The sequence below is a fragment of the Grampus griseus genome, assembly GCF_964374135.1.
Source record: "Grampus griseus genome assembly, chromosome: 1".
In the NCBI taxonomy this organism is placed as follows: domain Eukaryota; kingdom Metazoa; phylum Chordata; class Mammalia; order Artiodactyla; family Delphinidae; genus Grampus; species Grampus griseus.
The window spans coordinates 21,862,975-21,887,711 of NC_139017.1; the positions used below are offsets into that span (position 1 = coordinate 21,862,975).

General features: G+C 40.1%; 1 protein-coding gene across 1 annotated transcript; it reads left to right on the plus strand.

The window, feature by feature from the left end:
• Positions 1–22,977: 22,977 nt before the first annotated feature.
• Positions 22,978–23,606, plus strand: LOC309829132 (large ribosomal subunit protein uL22). Its single transcript, XM_082664824.1, has one exon. The coding sequence runs from the start codon at positions 23,008–23,010 to the stop codon at positions 23,560–23,562; it is 555 nt and encodes a 184-aa protein (XP_082520950.1). The 5' UTR covers positions 22,978–23,007; the 3' UTR covers positions 23,563–23,606.
• The last annotated feature ends 1,131 nt before the right edge of the window (positions 23,607–24,737 follow it).

Genomic DNA, 24,737 nt, shown 5'->3' on the forward strand with positions numbered 1-24,737 from the left:
ACCCATGTCCCCTGAATTGGTAGGCGGATTCTTAACCACTGTGCCACCAGGGAAGCCCATCACTTGTCTTTATGATGAAAATCATTCAAACAGGTGTAAAGTGATATCTCATTGTAGTTTTGATTTGCATTTCCTAGATGATTAGTAATATTGAGCACCTTTTCATGTCTCTGTTGGCCTTTTGTATATCTTCTTTGGAAGAATGTCTATTCAGTACCTCTGCCCATTTTTAAATTGGATATTTTATTGAATTGTGTGAGTTCTTTATATATTTTGGATATTAAACCCTTATCAGATACAAGATTTGCAATTATTTTCTTCCATTCTGTAGGTTACCTTTTAATTTTGTTGATTGTTCCTTTTCCTGTGCAGAAACTTTTCAGTTTGATGTAGTTCCACTCGTTTAGTTTTGCTTTGCTGCTTTTGCTTTTGGTGTCAAATCCAAAAGGTCATTGCCAAGAGTGATGTCAAGGAGCTTACTGCCCATGTTTTCTTCCAGGAGTTTTATGGTTTCAGGTCTTAAATTTAAGTCTTCAATTCATTTTGAGTTGATATTTGTGCATGGTGTAGGACAGTGGTCCAGTTTCATTCTTTTGTGTGTGGCTATCCAGTTTTCTGAACACCACTTATTAAAGAGACTATTCTTTCTCCATTGTACATTCTTGGCTTCTTTGTCACAAATTAGTTGCCGAAATATGCATAGTTTTATTTCTGGGCTCTCTATTCTGTTCTATTGATCTATGTGTGTCTATGTGTGTCAGGATGATTGTTAGGATTCGTTTGCTAAGGATCTTTAAAAAATATCTTTCATATGTCTACTTAAATTCTGAACATATGTACTACAACTATAATGACTATTTTTGCGTCCTTGTTTGGACACAAAACATCTGGTTCAGTTCTGGCTCAGTTAATCTTGACTGATCATTCTTCTCTTTAAGGGTAAGTTTTCCTATTTCTTTGTGTGTCTGGTAATCTTTGATTGGATGCCAGAAATTGTTAATTTTACCATTTTGAATGCTGGGTATTTTTATATACCTATTAATATTGAAAAAAATTTTTAAAAGAATTATCAGAACTTATTTTTGCTTAGTTTTATTAAAAATATGTCATATAGCTTTTTTCCTTTAAGGAGAAAAGAAGGAACACGTTTCATAAAATCAAATAAGCAATGGTAATGTGTCTTAACTTGAAAAAGTTTGGAAATCACTGGTTTACAAGTTAGAATTGAATGAAAGAACAACCGTAACAGCCACAATTGGCCACTTCATGCCAGTGGCAGCAAACAACAAGATCAACTAGGGCAAAATAACCGCGTGGAAGCCCTGATAAGTGCTTAAACAGACTGATGGGCTGAGAAATCAGTATAGATATATTTTTGATATGTATACATATATATTAATATATTTTATTAATATTTTTGAACTTTGTTCTTAGATGCCGTTAAGTTCATTGGAAACAGTCCTCTGTTACAAACCTGCCCTTTTTTCATGAACTCCTTGTGTAGCCACTCTCAGCTTCTCCCTATTGGGCCACTCTGGTGTATCTTCCAAGATACTGGCTATTCTTGGTCATTTAGAGTCCTTCATTTCTTGTAAGAACACTCTCAGGTTTTAACAGGAGGATCTTTTGCTTTCTTCCCTGAGTTTTCTCCTCTGGAAATCCTACAACTATTGGTGAACTGGGGGAAAGAAGCTCCTTCATAAGTCATTTATTTTATTAGAATTTCTTCCTTGTTTTCAGGCGTCACTCTTCTTCCATCTTAGGCAGATTGCCATTCTTTTTCTTCCTCTCCTTTTTCTCTCTTTTTTTTCCCTTTTCTTTCTTTTAAAACTTTAATTATGGAAAATTTTAAGCCTTCAAAAAGATAGAGAGACTGGTATAATAGGTATTCCCACCTACCAATCAATAATCATTAATTTGTGAAACTGTATTTTTCTTTTAAAAAACAGTGTTTTCTTTTTAAAATTGAGGTATAGTTGATTTAGAAACTGTATTTTTCTAATGCTTCTGATTTACAAACGTTAGAAACTTATTTTCAAGTTACATTAGAAATCATGTGGTAGGGAATACACAACCCATTTTGTCTTGAGGGTTGTGTGTGTAGGACTCTTGGCTTTTATCCAGGTTAGGATGCATACAACATGAAGACTAAGAGTCTCCAGTGATTCCCCAAGCATCTCAAATACTCTGTCACTTTGTGTTTTATACATAGTCCTTAATTGCAGCCTGTAGCCTTTGCTCTGTGCTTTGTTTATAGTCTCTGGTTGATTTAGGTCATATCTCATATTTAATCTATGTTCACGCTCCTTGAATACAGTTCCTAAGATTTCTAAGATTTTTTCCCCCTAAGTGTGTATGTATATATATATATACACAGACACATAACTAGAGTGTTCTTTATGTAGCAATTATGCTTAATAAATAAAAACAAGTTAGCATAATGTAGTGACAGGTCTCTGGTAGAATCCTGGCACTGCTACTTACTAGTTGGTGTGACTTTTCCAATTGCTAAACCTCTCAGAGATTCAGTATCATCATCTGTAAACTGAATAACACCCACCTTCAGGATGATGGTTAGGATTAGAAATAATACAACAAGAGTGTTTATCACAGTGCCTGTTGCATAGTAGTAACTCAATAAATGACAGCTATTATGATTGACAGATGTAGCAGTGCTGTGGAATGGATAGCAAAGAGTATTATCCCTAATTGACTGACTAAATAGGCACCAGAGAGACTAAAATACTGACTAAAGTCACAGACAGATCCATAACCAAAGTCATAAATGCCACTTCCTGGACTCAGAGCCTCCTGCAAACATACCAAAATCTAATTTCTTCTTATATCTGTGGGTGAATTCTATTTTATAATAGAAACAAAACATTTCCAGCAGCTCATTTCAAGGGGATTTACTAAATTTATGGTTCCACGCATCTAGGTTTGGGCTTTGTGCCCCAAACCATGTCCTTACATCCACAGTAATATTTGAAATGAGCATATCAGACCAGCACATCTGTGTTGTGGCGTTTTGCTGAGTTTATTTGTGGACAGACTGGTTCTCGGAATCACAGACTGTTAGTGGATTGTTTTTAAACAGACAGAGCAAAGTGCTTCAAGCTTTCACACAGAGAAAGGAATGTTGGAGTCCTACTTTCTCTGTCTCTATGTCTCTCTCTGTGTTTCTGTCTCTCTGACTCTCTCTTTGTCCTCTTTCTCTATCTCTCTGTCTCTGTCTTTCTCTCTCTCTCTCTCTCACACACACACACACACACACACACACACACACACACACACACACACAAAATTCTTTTGATCTTACACTCTCCAGGTTCTGGAGACATATGCACACCTCTGTGTACTCTTCCAAAGTGGAGAAATGTCTTTCTCAGCTGTTTCCCACTATATTTTGCTGAAGTATAAAAATATGTCCTTATTTAATCATCTGTAAGTGTCTAGAGGACATAAGTTCTGCCGAAAAGTAAAGGCAAATGTAAAAAACCAGTGAAAATTATATAGAAGAGTCTCCCTTTTTTGTCCTAATTGAACAAAGTTGGGGAGAAAAGGACTGTTTAGGGACTTCTCTGGTGGTCCAGTGGTTAAGAATCCATCTTGCAATGCAGAGGATGAAGGTTTGATCCCTGGTCGGGGAACAAAGATCCCACATGCCTCGGGGCAACTAAGCCCGCACACTGCAACTACTGAGTCCACGCGCTCTGGAGCCCGTGCGCCACAACTACAGAGCCTGCAAACCACAACTAGTGAGAAACCTGCAAGCCACAACTAGAGAGAAGCCTGTACACCACAACGAAGAGCCCGCACGCCGCAACGAAAGATCCCGTGTGCCGCAACTAAGACCTGACGCATCCAAAAAATTTTAAAAAACAAAGAAAAGGACTGTTTAAAGAGGCTCTGGAATGATATACCTGTAACCATGGCCTCTGATGTGAGATCCCCTCTCACTCTGGATTTACAATGTTACATTCTCCTTTTAGCAGGGATCACTATAAGCAAGTTAACTAAAATCATGATGAATTGAAAAAGGAAAGAAAGAATGAAAAACAAGAGCCATTGAAAACCTTTTCCTCCCTCAGAAACAATGGGACTTCTCCTTTTATCTTTTTCAAAATCTTCTTCATTAAGCACAGTGGCTGTAACTAAAGCATCTTTGTGTCTCTAGCAACTTTTGTCATGCTTTCACACAGTAGGCACTCAATAAATAATTATTTTTGATGCTGAATGTATAAATATGTATTAGTTGAGAATTTGCTATGTAGCCTGATTTTGTTAGGTGCTACGTGGACCACTAAAGAGGTATAACTCGGAATCCCTTGCTTTCACTGAGCTTGCAGTCCAGATGGGGACATAGCGATTATGAGAAATGTTTGGCTATTATTTCCTCAAATATTTTGTCTACTTCATTTTATTCCTCTTCTCCTTCTGGGACTCCAGTTGTACATGTTAAATCTTTTGATAATGTCCCACAGGTTCCTGAAACTGTGTTAATTATTTCAATCATTTCTTCTGTGCTTCAGATTGGATAATTAATGTATTAATCTTTCTTCAAATTCACTAACTCTTTCTTCTACTATCATCATTCTTCTGTTAAGCCTATCCAGTAATTTTTAACATTTCAGATATATATTTTTAAATTCTAGAATTTATATTTAGTTCTTTTTTATAGTTTCTAGTTACCTGTTGATACTTTTCATTCAATACAAGCATATTTTCCCCTGTGTCCTTGAGCTTATTTATAATAATTGTTTTATAACCATTGCCTGCTAACTTCAATATGTGAATCATTTCAGGATTGACCTTCATTGATTTTACTTTTTCTCGAGAATAGGTAATGTCTTCCTGTTTCTTTGACTGTTACATAATTTTGAACTCTGTCCTGGATGTTGTGAATGATATGTTATAGAGATTCTCAGTTCTGCTGTGTTCCCCTGAAGAGTATTTTTTATTTTTTTTAATAGTAGGAAGTTAACTTGGCTGAATTCAAACTAAACTTTATCTTCCTTGCAGTGAATGGTGGCTCAATTTTCTGCTCAGTTCTTTCAGTCTTAGCTAGACTACTTGAAGTCTGCCTCACACATGTATGGTTCCAACACGTGCCAGGGATCTGGCTAGAATTTATACACATGATTTGGGGCTCCTCCTTTCTGGCTCTCTACTTTTTAGGATTTCTCCCTTTGTTTTCCAGCAGCTGTGTTTCCCTCAAACTCTGTCTTCTGGTTTTTCAAGCCAGTAAGATTTTGGGGTTTTCTTTCTGACTTTTAGCTGCACTGTGTAGTGCAATTTGAGGACTTCCCTCAGGATAAAAGTCATAAAAAAGTGGGAAACTCACCAGTGCTTTTCTCTTCATCCAGATGTTGACTCCCTTTCAGTATCTACCTGTTTTTGGTTGCTTTTCAGTGTCTTCAGAGTTGTTTCTGTATTTATCTCAGAGTTTATATTTGTTATCTGCAAGAAGGTTGGTCTCACAGGAGCCACATGGCCATGACTAGTAGCAGTACCTAAGTAGGTATGTACGACCAAAAAAACATAGGGTCAAATAAGCAAGCTACTGTCAAATAAAGACTCAGAGACAAAAGCATTTAGAAAAGAAAAGAACTTTACTTATGAAGAGGTTTGCAAGGGAGTCCAGGCTTCAGAAAAACAGGCTTATCAAGTAAAAAAATGCAGCAGGAATTTAAAGGAAAAAAATCACCAAATTACTGAGTTTACTGTCATTCTGTTTATGGTGGAAAAACAGTAGTTTTCTTGCATGACTTTAACATTTACAAAGGTAGAGATATATCTTCAGACATTGATATTACAAAAGTTAGGGATAGAGATATTTTTGTTAGGGAGGCATTAACCTACAGGAAAGAATCAAGATTTCATATTTTGAGGACTAGAATTATACACAGTGATCACATTTTTTGTGTATGTTTTGTGTGTGTGTGTGTGTGTGTGTTTTGTCACTGGGATTCTTTATGGTCAACTCCCACTCTCACATGCAGATTTGACCTCATAAATTGTTTAGAGATTATCTGATTCACTATTATTCATTCAATTTGTTTTATTTAACTGGTTTTATTTATGTAGCATATAAGAGATGTTAATATACAAAGACATCCTTGTTATATATTAATAAAACCAGAGCAGTTCTGGTTTAAGAATTAACCTGTAAATCCTCTACAGTTGTAATTTACTTTTATGTATCAGAATTATTTTATTGCCTTTATCTGCTCATCTACTGAACTAAGGAACAAGGGCCTTCCAATTTGCTTCTATGAAGTTTACCTGTAGTAGCCTGAAAGGGTCCCTCTCTGTCTGAGACACTCAAGTTTGTCAAATTCCTGACCTGCTAGAAAATTCTTTATTACCTGTAAAGCTGATATTCTTTTTTTTAAAAAATTAATTAATTAATTAATTTTTAGCTGCGTTGGGTCTTCATTGCTGCATGCGGGCTTTCTCTAGTTGCGGCGAGCGAGGGCTACTGTTCGTTGCGGTACGTGGGCTTCTCATTGCGGTGGCTTCTCTTGTAGTTGGAGCACGGGCTCTAGGTGCACGAGCTTCAGTAGTTGTGGCACGTGGGCTCAGTAGTTGTGGCTCACGGGCTGTAGAGCGCAGGCTCAGTAGTTGTGGCACACGGGCTTTGTTGCTCTGCTGCATGTGGGATCTTCCCGGACCAGGGCTCGACCCCTTGCCCCCTGCATTGGCAGGCGGATTCTCAACCACTCCGCCACCAGGGAAGTCCCAAAGCTGATATTCTTTAAGCCATAGAATAAGTTCCAGGACAGTTTCCTGGGACTGGTATACTGGAACTGGCTCCTGCTGATTCATGAGAACTCGTTGTTAAATTTATAGGAATTTTGTAAGCTGCTTGTTAAACATGGCCATTATTGGAAATTAAACTTTATAACTTACAATTAAATAAATTATATTTAAATCAGTGATAATAAATGCTCAAAACTTATCACCTCCTAATTATGTATGACCTTTTTTAAAACTATTTTTTAAAATTGAAGCAGAGTTGATTTACAATGTTGTGTTAGCTTCTGGTGTACAGCTGATTCAGTTATACATATATATATTCTTTTTCATATTCTCTTCCATTATAGTTTATTATAAGATACTGAATATAGTTCCGTGTGCTGTACAGTAGGAACTTCTTGTTTATCTATTTTGTATCTAGTAGTTTGTATCTGCTGATCCCAAACTCCTAATTTATCCCCACTCCCCACCTTTCAACTTTGGTAACCATAAGTTTGTTTTCTATGTCTGGGAGTCTGTTTCTGTTCTGTAAATAAGTTCATTTGTATCATATTTTAGATTCCACATATAAGTGATATCATATGATATTTGTCTTCCTCTGTCTGACTTACTTCACTTAGTATGATAATCTCTGGATCCATCCATATTGCTGCAATGACATTATTTCATTCTTTTTTATGACTGAGTAGTAGTATTCATATACTATCTATCTATCTATCTATACACACACAGATATATATCTATATCTCTATCTATGCCACAACTTCTTTATCCACTCATCTGTCAATGGACGCTTAGGTTGCTTCCATTCTTGGCTGTTGTAAATAGTGCTGCTATGAACATTGGGTACATGTATCTTTTTGAATTAGTTTTTGTCTTCTAGATATATGCCTAGGAGTGGGATTGCTGGATCATATGGTAACTCTATTTTTAGCTTTCTAAGGAACCTCCATACCATTCTTCATAGTGACTGCACCAATTTACATTCCTACCAGCAGTGTTGGAGGGTTCCCTTTTTTCCACACACTTTCCAGCATTTATTATTTATAGACTTTTTAACGATGGCCATTCTGACTGATGTGAGGTGATACCTCACTGTAGTTTTGATTTGCATTTCTCTAATAATTAGTGATGTTGAGCATTTTTTCTTTCTTTCTTTTTTAAAATATTTATTAATTTTTTTTTTTTTGGCTGCGTTGGGTCTTAGTTGTGGCACATGGGATCTTTGTTGCAACGCTTAGGCTTCTCTCTAGTTGTGGCGTGCAGGCTTCTCTCTGGTTGTGGCACGCGGGCTCCAGAGTGCATGGGCTCTGTAGTTGTGGCACACGGGCTCTCTAGTTGTGGCTTGTGTGCCCAGTAGTTGCAGCGCAAGGGTTTAGTTGCCTCATGGGCAAGTGGAATCTTAGTTCCGCTACCAGGGATCGAACTCGTGTCCATTGGAAGGCGGATTCTTAACCACTGGAACACCGGGGAAGTCCTGAGCATCTTTTCTGTATGACCCTTTTATTTATTTTTTTAACTTTTTAATTTTTTTTTGAATTTTATTTATTTTTTATACAGCAAGTTCTTTTTTTTTAATTTAATTTATTTTTTTAAACAACAGGTTCTTATTAGTTATCCATATTATACATATTAGTGTATATATGTCAATCCCAATCTCCCAATTCATCACACCACCACCACCACCCGCCACTTTCCCGCCTTGGTGTCCATACGTTTGTTCTCTACATGTGTGTCTCTATTTCTGCCCTGCAAACTGCTTCATCTTTACCATTTTTCTAGGTTCCACATATATGTGTTAATATACGGTATTTGTTTTTTTCTTTCTGACTTACTTCACTCTGTATGACAGTCTCTAGATCCATCCACGTCTCTACAAATGACTCAATTTCATTCTTTTTTATGGCTGAGTAATATTGCATTGTAAATATGTACCACATCTTCTTTATCCATTCGTCTGTCGATGGGCATTTAGGGTGCTTCCATAACCTGGCTGTTGTAAATAGTGCTGCAGTGAACATTGGGGTGCATGTGTCTTTTTGAATTATGGTTTTCTGTGGGTATATGCCCAGTAGTGGGATTGCTGGGTAATATGGTAATCCTATTTTTAGTTTTTTAAGGAACCTCCATACTGTTCTCCATAGTGGCTGTATCAATTTACATTCCCACCAACAATGCAAGAGGGTTCCCTTTTCTCCACACCCACTCCAGCATTTGTTGTTTGTAGATTTTCTGATGATGCCCATTCTAACTGGTGTGAGGTGATACCTCACTGTAGTTTTGATTTGCTTTTCTCTAATAATTAATGATGTTGAGCAGCTTTTCATGTGCTTCTTGGCCATCTGTATGTCTTCTTTGGAGAAATGTCTATTTAGGTCTTCTGCCCATTTTTGGATGGGGTTGTTTGTTTTTTTGATATTGAGCTGCATGAGCTGCTTGTATATTTTGGAGATTAATCCTTTGTCAGTTGCTTCATTTGCAAATATTTTCTCCCATTCTGAGGGCTGTCTTTTCATCTTGTTTGTAGTTTCCTTTGCTTTGCAAAAGCTTTTAAGTTTCATTAGGTCCCATTTGTTTATTTTTGTTTTTATTTCCATTACTCCAGGAGGTGGATCAAAAAAGATCTTGCTGTGATTTATGTCAAAGCATGTTCTTCCTATGTTTTCCTCTAAGAGTTTTGTAGTGTCCGGTCTTCCATTTAGGTCTCTAATCCATTTTGAGTTTATTTTTTTGTATGGTGTTAGGGAGTGTTCTAATTTCATTCCTTTACATGGAGCTGTCAGTTTTCCCAGCACCACTTAATGAAGAGACTGTCTTTTCTCCATTGTATATCCTTGCCTCCTTTGCCATAGATTAGTTGACCATAGGTGCGTGGGTTTATCTTTGAGCTTTCTATACTGTTCCATTGATCTATATTTCTGTTTTTGTGCCAGTACCATATTGTCTTGATTACTGTAGCTTTGTAGTATAGTCTGAAGTCAGGGAGTCTGATTCCTCCAGCTCCGTTTTTCTTTCTCAAGACTGCTTTAGCTATTTGGGGTCGTTTGTGTCCCCATACAAATTTTAATATTTTTTGTTCTAGTTCTGTAAAAAATGCTATTGGTAATTTGATAGGGATTGCATTGAATCTGTAGAGTGCTTTGGGTAGTATAGTCATTTTCACAATGTTGATTCTTCCAATCCAAGAACATGTTATATCTCTCCATCTGTTGGTATCATCTTTAATTTCTTTCATCAGTGTCTTATAGTTTTCTGCATACAGGTCTTTTGTCTCCCTAGGTAGGTTTATTCCTAGGTATTTTATTCTTTTTGTTGCAGTGGTAAATGGGAGTGTTTCCTGAATTTCTCTTCCAGATTTTTCATCATTAGTGTATAGGCATGCAAGAGATTTCTGTGCGTTAATTTTGTATCCTGCTACTTTACCAAATTCATTGATTAGCTCTAGTAGTTTTCTGGTGGCATCTTTAGGATTCTCTATGTATAGTATCATGTCATCTGCAAATAGTGACAGTTTTACTTCTTTTCCAATTTGTATTCCTTTTATTTCTTTTTCTTCTCTGATTGCTGTGGCTAGGACTTCCGAAACTATGTTGAATAATAGTGGCGAGAGTGGACATCCTTGTCTTGTCCCTGATCTTAGGGGAAATGCTTTCAGTTTTTCAACATTGAGGATGATGTTTGCTGTGGGTTCGTCATATATGGCCTTTATTATGTTGAGGTAGGTTCCCTCTCTGCCCACTTTCTGGAGAGATTTTATCATAAATGGGTGTGGAATTTTGTCAAAAGCTTTTTCTGCATCTATTGAGATGATCATATGGCTTTTATTCTTCAGTTTGTTAATATGGTGTATCACATTGATTGATTTGCGTATATTGAAGAATCCTTGCATCCCTGGGATAAATCCCACTTGATCATGGTGTATGATCCTTTTAATGTGTTGTTGGATTCTGTTTGCTAGTATTTTGTTGAGGATTTTCGCATCTATACTCATCAGTGATATTGGTCTATAATTTCCTTTTTTTGTAGTATCTTTGTCTGGTTTTGGTATCAGGGTGATGGTGGCCGCAGAGAATGAGATTGGGAGTGTTCCTTCCTCTGCAATTTTTTGGAAGAATTTGAGAAGGATGGGTGTTAGTTCTTCTCTAAATGTTTGATAGAATTCACCTGTGAAGCCATCTGGTCCTGGACTTTTGTTTGCTGGAAGATTTTTAATCACAGTTTCAATTTCATTACTTGTGATTGGTCTGTTCATATTTTCTATTTCTCCCTGGTTTAGTCTTGGAAGGTTATACCTTCCTAAGAATTTGTCCATTTCTTCCAGGTTGTCCATTTTATTTGCATAGAGTTGCTTGTAGTAGTCTCTTAGGATGTTTTGTATTTCTGCGGTGTTTGTTGTAACTTCTCCTTTTTCATTTCTAATTTTATTGATTTGAGTCCTCTCCCTATTTTTCTTGAAGAGTCTGGCTAATGGTTTATCAATATTGTTTATCTTCTCAAAGAACCAGCTTTTAGTTTTATTGATTTTTGCTATTGTTTTCTTTGTTTCTGTTTCATTTATTTCTGCTCTGATCTTTATGATTTCTTTCCTTCTACTGAGGTTGGGTTTTGTTTGTTCTTCTTTCTCTAGTTCCTTTAGGTGTAAGGTTAGATTCTTTATTTGATATTTTTCTTGTTTCTTGAGGTAGGCTTCTATTGCTGTAAACTTTCCTCTTAAAACTGCTTTTGCTGCATCCCATAGGTTTTGGATCATCATAATTTCATTGTCATTTGTTTCTAGGTTTTTTTTGTTTTTTTTTTTTTGCGGTATGCGGGCCTCTCACCGCTGTGGCCTCTCCCGTTGCGGAGCACAGGCTCAGTGGCGCAGGCTCAGCGGCCACAGCCCACGGGCCCAGCCGCTCCGCGGCACGTGGGATCCTCCTGGACCGGGGCACGAACCCGCATCCCCTGCATCGGCAGGTGAACTCCCAACCACTGCGCCATCAGGGAAGCCCGTTTCTAGGTATTTTTTGATTTCCTTTTTGATTTCTTCAGTGATCTCTTGGTTATTTCATAATATATTGTTTAGCCTCCATATGTTTGTGTTTTTTACCTTTTTTTCCCTCTAATTGATTTCTAATCTCATAGCTTTGTGGTCAGAAAAGATGCTTGATATGATTTAAATTTCTTAAATTTACTGAGGCTTGATTTGTGACCCAAGATGTGATCTATCCTGGAGAATGTTCTCATGAGCACTTGAGAAGAAAATGTAATCTGCTGTTTTTGGATGGAATGTCCCATAAATATCAATTAAATCTATCTGGTCTATTGTGTCATTTAAAGCTTGTGTTTCGTTACTAATTTTCTGTTCAGATGATCTGTCCATTGGTGTAAGTGAGGTGTTAAATTCCCCCACTATTATTGTGTTACTGTCAATTTCCTCTTTTATAGCTGTTAGCAGTTGCCTTATGTACTGAGGTGCTCCTATGTTGGGTGCATGTATATTTATAATTGTTATATCTTCTTCCTGGATTGATCCCTTGATCATTATGTAGTGTCCTTCCTTGTCTCTTGTAACATTCTTTTTTTAAAGTCTATTTTATCTGATATGAGTATTGCTACTCCAGCTTTTTTTCGATTTTAATTTGCATGGAATACCTTTTTCCATCCCCTCACTTTCAGTCTGTATGTGTCCCTAGGTCTGAAGTGGGTCTCTTGTAGACAGCATATATATGGGTCTTGGTTTTGTATCCATTCAGCAAGCCTGTGTCTCTTGGTTGGAGCATTTAATCCATTCATGTTTAAGGTAATTATCGGTATGTATGTTCCTATGACCATTTTCTTAATTGTTTGGGGTTTGTTTTTGTAGGTCCTTTTCTTCTCTTGTGTTTCCCACTTAGAGAAGTTCCTTTAGCATTTGTTGTAGAGCTGGTTTGGTGGTGCTGAATTCTCTTAGCTTTTGTTTGTTTGTAAAGCTTTTGATTTCTCCCTCAAATCTGAATGAGATCCTTGCTGGATAGAGTAATCTTGGTTGTAGGTTTTTCCCTTTCATCACTTTAAATATATCATGCCACTCACTTCTGGCTTGTAGAGTTTCTGCTGAGAAATCAGCTGTTAACCTTATGGGAGTTCCCTTTTATGTTATTTGTCATTTTTCCCTTGTTGCTTTCAATAATTTTTTTGTCTTTAATTTTTGTCAATTTGATTACTATGTGTCTTGGCGTGTTTCTCCTTGGGTTTATCCTGCCTAGGACTCTCTGTGCTTCCTGGACTTGGGTGGCTATTTCCTTTCCCATGTTAGGGAAGTTTTCAACTATAATCCCTTCAGATATTTTCTTGGGTCCTTTCTCTCTCTCTTCTCCTTCTGGGACCCCTATAATGTGAATGTTGTTGCATTTAATGTTGTCCCAGAGGTTTCTTAGGCTGTCTTCATATCTTTTCATTCTTTTTTCTTTATTCTGTTCCACAGCAGTGAATTCCAGCATTCTGTCTTCCAGGCCACTTATCTGTTCTTCTGCCTCAGTTATTCTGCTATTGATTCCTTCTGGTGTATTTTTCATTTCAGTTATTTTATTTTTCATCTCTGTTTGTCTGTTGTTTAATTCTTCTAGGTGTTTCTTCTTTAACTCTTCTGCATCTTTGTTAAACATTTCTTGCATCTTCTCAATCTTTGCCTCCATCTTTTTCCGAGGTCCTGGATCATCTTCACTATCATTATTCTGAATTCTTTTTCTGGAAGGTTTCTTGTCTCCACTTCATTTAGTTGTTTTTCTGGGGTTTTATCTTGTTTCTTCATCTGGTACTTAGCCCTCTGCCTTTTCATCTTGTCTATCTTTCAATGAATGTGGTTTTTGTTCCACAGGCTGCATAATTGTAGTTCTTCTTGCTTCTGCTGTCTGTCCTCTGGTGAATGAGGCTATCTAAGAGGCTTGTGGAAGTTTCCTGATGTGAGGGACTGTTGGTGGGTAGAGCTGGATGTTGCTCTGGTGGGCAGAGCTCAGTAAAACTTTAATCTGCTTGTCTGCTGATGGGTGGGCCTGGGTTCCCTCCCTGTTGGTTGTTAGGCCTGAGGTGACCCAACACTGGAGCCTACCCAGCTCTTTGGTGTGGCTAATGGCGGAATCTGGGAGGGCTCATGCCAAGGAGTACTTCCCAGAACTTCTGCTGCCAGTGTCCTTGTCTTTATGGTGGGCCACAGCCACCCCCCACCTCTGCAGGAGACCCCCTAACACTAGCAGGTAGGTCTGGTTCAGTCTCCCCTGGGGTCACTGCTCCTTCCCCTGGGTCCCGATGCGCACACTACTTTGTGTGTGCCCTCCAGGAGTGGAGTCTCTGTTCCCCCCAGTCCTGTAGAAGTCCTGAAATCAAATCCTGCTAGCCTTCAAAGTCTGATTCTCTAGGAATTCCTCCTCCTGTTGCCGGACCTCCATGCCTGGAAGCCTGACGTGGGGCTCAGAACCTTCACCTCAGTGGGTGGACTTCTGTGGTACAAGTGTTCTCCAGTTTGTGAGTCACCCACCCAGCAGTTATGGGATTTGATTTTATTGTGATTGCGCCCCTCCTACCATCTCACTGTGGCTTTTCCTTTGTCTTTGGATATGGGGTATCTTTTCTGGTGAATTCCAGTGTCTTCCTGTTGATGATTGTTCAGCAGTTAGTTGTGATTCTGGTGCTCTCACAAGAGGGAGTGGGCGCATGTCCTTCTATTCTGCCATCTTGAACCAATCACTTTGTATGACCTTTTTAAAAAAAATGTATGCTCTTGTGACTTCCCTGGTGGTGCAGTGGTTAAGAATTCGCCTGCCAATGCAGGGGACACAGGTTTGAGCCCTGGTCTGGGAAGATCCCACATGCCGCGGAGCAACTAAGCCCATGCGCCACAACTACTGAGCTTGTGCTCTAGAGCCCGCGAGCCACAGTTACTGAGCCTGTGTGTCAAAACTACTGAGCCCGTGCACCACAACTACTGAAGCCCGTGCACCTAGAGCCCGTGCTCCACAACAAGAGAAGCCACCGCAATGAGAAGCCTGCACACCGCAACAAAGAGCAGCCCCCGCTCCTGCAACTTGAGACAATCCGTGCTCAGCAACGAAAACCCAATGCAGCCAAAAATAAATAAATAAAAAAGTAAATTTATTAAAAAGAAAAGTATGCTCTTGAGGTTTTTTATATATGTATTGTATCTTTGTGGTGGAAATTCTATATAATTGTGCGTTATTGCATGTCTCTCCCCAATTCTATGTTCAGTGGTGTCATGTTAAAATTGGCCATGACAGGACAATTTACAACACAGACATTGGCAAATGATACCAAGAAGTACTTCTTTTTATTTTAGAGAGCCAGTTGTTAAATGTTTACCAACATATTACTGTTTACACACATTTCCCTTCAACTTGTAAAGCACAGTCCTTAGTCCTAGTAGCAGCTTGTCATATCTTTAAAATGAAATGAGCTTGTGTCTTATTGTTGCAAATTTGATTTATCCAGTTCAGTCTTATAGGAAGGAGAATGGATTTTTACTGAGCCTGAGTAAATAACTACATTATCACAAAAAGTAAAGGAATTTAGAAAAAGCATTTTGAATAATATTTAATCATTTTTACTATTGTTTTGGGTAGTTTGTACATAAAGTCTATTAATGTATTCTACAGAATCACTATTTTAGAGTTTTTCTAAGTGTTTTTTTTTAGGTTGAAAATATATACTAAGAATTTTCATAAGAAGTTTTTTTCCTCTGAATTCTAAGGAGGGATGTTGGAATAATTTACCACTTAAAGAATATTTCATTCCAATTTATGAAAGTATGTCCTCTTAGACTGATAGAGATAAAGGAGAAAGAAAAGGAGTTTTCCTTTTCTTTAGAACATCAACCACAATTAAATCAGTTTCCGTAATCCCAGGAAATTCATTTTTATTTTGCCGATCTCAGACTAAGCTGTCACAGAGCTTTCATGGAGTCACGTGTTTCTGAGCTTGGAGGCCTTCTGTCCTTGATACAGACTGGACAGGTGTCTGTGGATGTCAGCTTCGACTGGGAAGCCTGCACTTATGAGTCTGTTCACTGTACTGTCAATAGTTAGGAGTACCTGTTACAGTTTTTATTGTATCTCTTTTTGAGATTACTTCCAAAAGTTTCAATTGTTCTTCTGAGTTTATAGCAGAGGCCTTTAGGCAAGTATGAGGGAAAGGCAGATTGTTTATGACAAGATTGCCATCTGTTTATGACAAGATTGAATGACTTCAACTATTTTATTCTAATATCCAACAATATGAGAATGGAGGAGAGTGAGCCATCTAATCAGTTTACAAAGATTTAGTCAATAATTTCCCTGGATAGGGAGGGCATTAACCCCAGGGCCTTTAATTCAACCCATAAAATGTGTTTCATTTGTCATCAGTTGACAAGGGCGTTTTAAGCCTACTAATAAAATCTTTCTTCTATTTATTTATTTATTTTTTAAAGGAATCAATTTGTTGAAAGTTATTTGCTTAGTCTATGTATATCAACTTGATATGGTGGTAATAAAGAGGTGGGTAGGTGACTGATCTGTGTAATAGACATGCGGAAATTTTATATTTGCAGAGCATAAAGGAAGTTTACAAGCCATTTTTGGCTTTTAAAATTGTCCTTAGCAAATTTTGATTGACTTTAGGGTTGTTCTAATTGTTAAATTTAAAATGTGTTTAAATTAATGGTTTTAAAACCTTTTGAAATACAGATTTGCCTGAACTTAAGTGAAGTTCATCATGGAAAGATCCAGACTGATAGCATGATTGAATAACTGTTCAACTCTATAAGACCTAGCACATAATTCTTTTACTTTACATTTTCAGTTTTAAAAACATAATTCCAGAAAGTTTGCAAAGTAGAATGAGACATAAATAACCCATATCCCATCTTTCTAATGTAGCTATTATCAGTTTTGGTAAATTTTATTCCAGAATTTGTCATATGTACATCTGTTTTGTAAAAAATTTAATCATTGTGTACACACAATTTTGATTATGGTGTTTTCCTCCTAACACTGAGTCATAAGCATTTTTCATGTTGCCACAAAGTCTTGGTAGCCATAGTTCTGATATTTGCTTAATGTGGAATTCCTTTAAATAGGAAGCTCCCTTAGTGCCTTTCAAATTTGGCACTGTTCACAAGACATGAAATGCACACAGGTTTCCAGGAGCATAGCTGTTGTGTTAAGTGAGATACAACTACAAAGAGGTTGAAAAGAAGCAGAATTATCCCCTTTGTTAGCAGGGAGTGGTAATGTGTAAACATGGGCTGGTAAACAAGTGTATCTTTTTTTTTTTTTTTCCCCCCCAGGAAAGCAATCAAGTCCTTATTAAGTTTCTCAACAAGGTGTCCGGATGGGTTGCAAGGTGCATCACAAGTGATTTGTTAACGTTATTATCAAAATATTGTAATTTGTGAATGATTTGCTTTCATCATGTATTAGAGATAATTCAGGTCACTCTCACACCTGGCCCTCCCGAGTGCTTTTTGGGAGCCCAGTAACAAGGGTAGGACTAAAGCTGTATGTAGGGGTTGGAGGCCAAGAGAGTGAGGAAGGACAGAATGCAATTCCTTTCTCCTCTGGCACCTCTCGTTATGGAGACTCATATACTTCCTCTGCAATCTGCGAAGGACAGGCTAGAGCTCCTTCATTAACTCTGCTTTGTGTTTATCACTGCCCTAGAACGAAAATGCCATGTAAATTAGCTGCTGTACTGCAGCATTTTAACAGACAATAAACTTGAACATATTGATCTGATGAGAAAGGACAATGTAAAATCAGGTATGGTTCTTCAGATGAACTGCAAAACCAGTTATAGTGTCTGTCAGGCTTTTAGTCTTTAAAAGTCACCAGGATCGGGCTTCCCTGATGGCGCAGTGGTTGAGAGTCCGCCTGCCGATGCAGGGGACACGGGTTTGTGCCCTGGTCCGGGAAGATCCCGCATGCCGCGGAGCGGCTGGGCCCGTGAGCCATGGCCGCTGAGCCTGCGTGCCCAGAGCCTGTGCTCCACAACGGGAGAGGCCACAACAGTGAGAGGCCTGCGTACCACAAAAAAAAAAGTCACCAGGGTCGATTTTTAAATGTCTTATCGTAGGTGTTGGGTCAAAAGCTGTGGTCATATAATCTCTATTTTATCAGCAGTGTTGGTATTTCAGATCCTTTATTGATAAAATTGATTAAAAGGACTTGAAAAATTAGATCTCATATCATTTTCATACAGAATTTCAAAAATTGCCAAGCCCCTTGAAATGCTGTGTAGTCCAAGTGATTAGCATGAACGAATTCTGCTCACATCTCCTTAGCAGGCCAAGTCCTGCCACTTTATCCCTGTGTCCTTCCAATGCTCTCAGACCACTAGGCTGAGAGAATATATGTCTGACAGTAGCCACTGTCACATACTCAGGTCCTCCTTCAACCTACTTTTTTTTTTTTTTTTTTTTTTTTTTGCTGTACGCGGGCCTCTCACTGTTGTGGCCTCTCCCGTTGCGGAGCACAGGCTCCGGATGCGCAGGCTCAGCAGCCATGGCTCACGGGCCCAGCCGCTCCGCAGCAGGTGGGATCTTCCCAGACCGGGGCACGAACCCGCGTCGCCTGCATCGGCAGGCGGACTCTCAATCACTGCACCACCAGGGAAGCCCCCAACCTACATTTTGAAAGCAGAAAGGGGAGGGTGATAAAGTAGACCAAAGCAGTCACTGTTTGATCAACCCACTGCCTGACAACCCCTGTCCTTGAATCTGCATTTCTGCTGAACCTTTGCTTGTAGCTGAAGCCATGTGGTCAGCAGCTTGATAGTACTAAATACGGTTTCTGTAGCTTAACTCCTGTGGTTCTTTTGAGGTTCTTTTTGCAGCCACTTTATCTTAGAGAGCTCTGAGGGATTCCGTCCTAATCATCACAAGAAAAAACCCTTTTTTTTTTTGGTAACTATGTATGGGGACGAAGGTTAACTAGACTTATTGTGGTGATCATTTCACAATATATACAAATATTGAATCATTGTATTATACACCTGAAACTAACATAATGTTATATGCCAATTATACTTCAATAAATATCAATAAATAGATAGGTAATACCTACCGCCGCCAGTTGAATTCATTTGTTTATCAAATATCTATTTCCCTGCTAGGTGTCAGGCTTTGTGCCAGGTGCTGGGGTACAAAGGTGAGGCAAATAGACAGGGTCTCTGCTCTAGTAGAGTTTTAGTTCAGCTGGCCATAGATGTTAGTGAAGTAATCACACTCTGCATGTACTATTACAAAGAAGCTGTGCCTAGAGCAGCCGTGAGAGCCTAGAAGGGGCCCTGTTGCTCCAAGGGATCCTGCCTGCGGCAGTGACACTGAGCTGAGCTCCCAGGAGGAGTGGGCATTCTAGCTGAAGAGCTATTGGGCACTGGTGAGAAGCGGGGCTCAGGGAAATGACAAGGTGAGCAGCATCCCCAGTGGAGGTGCAGCATGTGCCGATTCTCTGGTGCAAGAGGAGCAGCGTGAGTCAAAGGAGATGAAAGAAGGCCAGCGAGTTTGGAGGACAAAGGTGGAGTGGAAGGGGGGAGGAGGAGGGAGCAGACTTTGGGGAGAAAAATGGAGAATTTGAGTTTGTATTTAGTCAAGTTGAAGACGTTTATGAGATATCCATGGGTAGAGAGATACCAGCTAAGCAGTAGGACGTGCTCTTTTTAGGTGGAGTGGACACCACCGGGGAAGTGAAAAATTACTGGAGAGCTCATGTAATTCCAGAGAGTCAGCGCTTGGCTTTCTGGCTGCAGGAGTTTGTTCATCTCTGATCTTCTGCACCGACAAAATGGTTACCAGGCAACGCCTTTCCCTTTTTCTGGGTACCTCAGAACTTCTGCTTCCTCGAGGCTTCTGCTGCTGCCTCCTCTCTTGTGTCTTCTGGCGTCTGCCCACTACCATCTACCTGAGGAGGAGCTGATTGGCCCATTTGGCCACAGATGGGCCTGGGGAAGGACTTTCACATCTGTCCATCAGGTGCCACTGGCACATGGGATGAGATAGTGGTGGTGGTCGCACAACAGTGAATCTACAAACGCTATCGAATGGTATACTTTAAAATGGTGACTTTTATGTTGTGTGAGTTATATCTTGATTTGTAATAAATCTAGGAATTCATCAATTATGCTGCGATGTATTATGATACTTTGAGTTAGAAAACCTGGGTCAAATTTCCTTATGGAGTCATCCTCACCCTTCACCTCTAGAATCAGGAGAAGCTATATTTCCTAGGTGGCTGTGAAGATTAGACAGGACAACCCATGGGATAGACTTGGCTGTAAGAAGACCTGGGAGCTTTCTTTATCGTTATGGTTACAGCATGGTTTGGAACCCTATTATTTGTTTGTTTATTTATTTAATTGAGGTATAGTTGATTTACAATGTTGTGTTAATTTCTGCTGTACAGGAAAGTGATTCAGTTATACATATACATACATTCTTTTTAATACTCTTTTCCATTATGGTTTATCACAGGATATTGAATATAGTTCCCTGTGCTATACAGTAGGACCTTGTTGTTTATCCATTTTATTTTTTTTATTTTTTTAATAAATTTATTTTATTTATTTATTTTTGGCTGCGTTGGGTCTTTGTTGCTGCGCACGGGCTTTCTCTAGTTGCGTTGAGCAGGGGCTGCTCTTCATTGCAGTGCATGGCTTCTCATTGAGGTGGCTTCTCTTGTTGCGGAGCACGGGCTCTAGGCGCATGGGCTTCAGTAGTTGTGACACGCGGGCTTCAGTAGTTGTGGCTCATGGGCTCTAGAGTGCAGGCTCAGTAGTTGTGGCACACGGGCTTAGTTGCTCCGTGGCATGTGGGATCTTCCCGGACCAGGGCTCGAACCCGTGTCCCCTGCATTGGCAGGCAGATTCTTATCCACTGTGCCACCAGGGAAGCCCTTCATTTTATATATAATAGTTTGCACCTGCTAATCCCAAACTCCAAATCCATCCCTCCCCCACCTGCCCTCCCCCTTGGCAACCACAAGTCTGTTCTGTATATCTGTGAGTCTGTTTCTGTTTTGTAGATAAGTTCATTTGTGTCATATTTTAGATTACACATATAAATGATATTATATAGTATTGTCTTTCTCTTTCTGGCTTACTTCACTTAGTATGATAATCCCTAGGTCCATCCATGTTGCCACAAATGACATTATTTTGTTCTTCTTTATGGCCGAGTAGTATTCCATTGTATATATATACCACATCTTCTTTATCCATTCATCTGTCGATGGACATTTAGGTTGTTTCCATGTCTTGGCTACTGTGAATAGTGCTGCTATGAATCTTTTTAGTGCTGCATGTATCTTTTTGAAATATAGTTTTATCCAGATATATGCCCAGGAGTGGGATTACTGGATCATATGGTAATTTTATGTTTAGTTTTTTGAGGTACCTCCATACTGTTCTCCATTCCTACCAACAGTGTAGGAGTGGAACCCCCTCATTTTATTGGTGCATTTATTATTTTTATTTATTTATTTATTTTTTTTGCGGTACGCGGGCCTCTCACTGCTGCGGCCTCTCCCATTGCGGAGCACAGGCTCCGGACGCGCAGGCCAAGTGGCCATGGCTCATGGGCCCAGCCGCTCCACGGCACGCGGGATCCTCCCGGACCGGGGCACGAACCCGCGTCCCCTGCATCGTCAGGCGGACGCTCAACCACTGCACCACCAGGGAAGCCCATTCGTGCATTTATTAAGCAACTTCTGCATGGATTGCTCTTTGCTGGGGCTCTTTGAGAGGACCTTGAAATTAGGAGAAATCCCCAAACTAGAGTCATGGCGAAGAGGTGAGTGACTTCCCAGCTGCTGACCTGGCAGCCAAGCCTGGTCCTGGGCAACACTGAGAAGTAATTGACATCTCTGTCACTTTGCTGGCCTGGTAGCCTTTTGGGTTATCATTTCTGCATCTCTTCCATCTGCTTTTCTCAAGTGATCTGTGTTTTCCAAAGTGAGTTCATCACATGAATCATATTAGGGTGTGAGTGGCCTGTTTAAGCCGTCTTTGTATCTTAAAGGAAGACCAAAAAAAAAACTCAGAGGGAGGAATCAGCAGGCCCTGCGAAAAGGGAGGGTGGGGTGAAGTGGGAAGTTATTTGGAAGCAGTGGTACCTTCCTGGGCAACCCTGCGATCACCCTGATTCAGGGCCCATCTGGTCTCCTTATCCCAAGGCCAGCTTGCCTGTGCTGACTGCTATACCATCTGGAAGAGAAAGTCAGGGAAACAGCTTCAGTTGCTTGCTTTCCTAGGTTTAGGCTAACGTGGAGGCCACAGCAGCCTCAGCAGAGGCAGCACTGATAGTGGTCGTTGGTGGTGGCAGGGGTGTCATTAGTAACACTAATGAATCATGGCTGGGCCTGGCTCTCTTCTCTGACTCAGCCTGAAACTTCTTTCTGTTAACAGGAAGCCAGTAACCAGTGAAGTCAAAAGCTTGTATGAAACCCTCTGGATTGGAAACCACTGGGTGTTTTTTAAGCTTCTATTTCTAAAACAAGAAGGGAAACCATCAGATAGAAGCTTCCCTGTCTCCTTTGATGCAGAGGGACTAGGTTGGTTGAGGGTTGATTGTGAGCCAAGGCTCTTGTTTCTTATGAAACGAAAAAATTGTCCAGGAGTTTACAAAAACAGGAAGCTGGCAATGAAAGCTATTGGAATTATGTAAATCAAACAGTCGCTTTGGAATGCAGGTGGCAGTCTGCCTGTGGGAAAGACTGGAGAATGAGGCAGGATGGGAACAGCCAGGTTATCAAGCCACCGGTACAGCACTGGGGAGGAAACTGTGAGGCAGGGGGCAATATATGGGGGTGTGGACCATCATTGCCCTGGCATTATCAGCCCAAGGCAGCGCTGGAACGGTGGGGCAGCAAGGGCAGCAGGGAACGGGGGCTCTCTAGGTCTAGTATGAGAAAGTGAAGATGCTTACATTGCTCCAGGAGAGATTTCTATCTTCTCGTGTGTGTAAGGGATGGAGCCACGTGAGTGCTGGAGGCCCCTTACTGTGCACAGGCTCCAGAAAGTCCTAGCACACTGGCGGCTGCCAGGGGGCCTGGGAACCCGAGCTGTGATGGATGCCCCCAGCAGGAAGGGACCTGGGAGCACCATGATTTAGATCAGTGATTCACACACTTGGGGGTGAAGACACTTTGTTATAGCTTGTTGTTTGGGGGTGTATTCTTTTCCCTACCCTTTAAAAGTATTCTTGGTTTGCCTTTTCCGGTCAGCGGCCTGAGGTGACCTCTAAAAATGGTTCGCTATTCACTTGACCCAGAAAATCCCACAAAATCATGCAAGTCGAGAGGTTCAAATCTTCGTGTTCACTTTAAGAACACTCGTGAAACAGCCCAGGCCATTAAGGGTATGCATATCCGAAAAGCCACTAAGTATCTGAAGGATGTCACTTTAAAGAAGCAGTGTGTGCCATTCCGTCGCTACAATGGTGGAGTTGGTAGGTGTGCCCAGGCCAAACAGTGGGGCTGGACGCAGGGTCGGTGGCCCAAAAAGAGTGCTGAATTTTTACTGCACATGCTCAAAAATGCAGAGAGTAATGCTGAACTTAAGGGCTTAGATGTAGATTCTCTGGTCATTGAGCACATCCAGGTGAACAAAGCCCCCAAGATGCGGCGCAGGACTTATAGAGCTCATGGTCGGATCAACCCATACATGAGCTCTCCGTGCCACATTGAGATGATCCTTACTGAAAAAGAACAGATTGTTCCTAAACCAGAAGAGGAGGTTGCCCAGAAGAAAAAGATATCCCAGAAGAAATTGAAGAAACAAAAACTTATGGCCCGGGAATAAATGCTGCAAAAAATAAATGCAAATGAAAGTAAAAAAAAAAAAAAGTATTCTTGGTTTAAGTAACATTTAAGTAAATTAGAATTAACTTTGTCTTAGATTTTAAAATTTTAAAAATTCCTGTTATTTGAAACTTCTAAGACAACTGGATAGCCTTCTGAGGCATCACAATATTAGGATTTGGACCCTCAGCTGTATCCTGTATGCCCTTAAGGGCAGAGGAAAGGCCTTCGGTACTGATCAGAGGGGTTGCCGTAGGAGTATCTTTGCTTGCTTACCCCTCCCCACTCCTGGCAAGGTTGACATCTGGGGTTACTTGATAAAATGTCCTTTTCCCAGACTCATTACTAATCACATTTTCTTGCTTCTAATCTCTCTTCCCTGCAGTCTATCATTCATCCTGCCATCAGAGTTAATTTCCTTAAACAGAGTCTATCGTGCCACCTCCCCTCCTCAACAATCTTCAGTGGGTCTCCCCACTGCCTACATGAACTCCAATCCCTTAGCATAGGACAAGGAACCTATGCCTCTCATGATTTAACCCTCTAATACCTTTCAAGTTTCAATGTCTTTTACATCCCTCCATGCCCCCCCCCCCAATTCCTGCTATACATGATTTCAGGTCATCTCTTGAACATCAAGAAATGAAAAGCTAGGCTCGAATTGGCTCATACAATACAGGGATTTATTTGCTCCTGGGTTTAAAAAAAAAAAGGCCATTATCAGTGTGAGCTGCAGGCAGCGCTTGGTCCAGCAGCTCAACAATTTCCCCAAGGACCCAATTTTTTTCTGTCTGATTCTCATGGTCCCAAGATGATTGCCAGCAACTCTTGGGCTTTGTGCTTCTTTGTTCATGTCTCTAAAGAAAGACAGAACGTCTTTGCCCCAGCATTCCTAACCCATTGTCAATCTGATTAGACTTGTTTATGTCATCTGTTTACTCCTGCACCAAACCATGTGGTAGTGAGATGTGCTGCTACAAGTTTCCTCCTTACATCAAAAGTTTTCCCCAGAACTGAATGGACACCTAAATGGACATTGGGACTGTCGGGAAGAAGGAAGAAGGGCTAGGAAACGCCGGGCCTTGTTCAGGATGGTTTGCCAGAGTAGGGTCTTCCTTTGGGATACCACTTGTGGGCAGAATCCAAAGTGCTGCTGAGTACAGCACCCTGATTGAG

Bases quoted from the DNA above. Each gene is read 5' to 3' on its own strand.
- LOC309829132 (XM_082664824.1), top strand. From the start codon at position 23,008: ATGGTTCGCTATTCACTTGACCCAGAAAATCCCACAAAATCATGCAAG.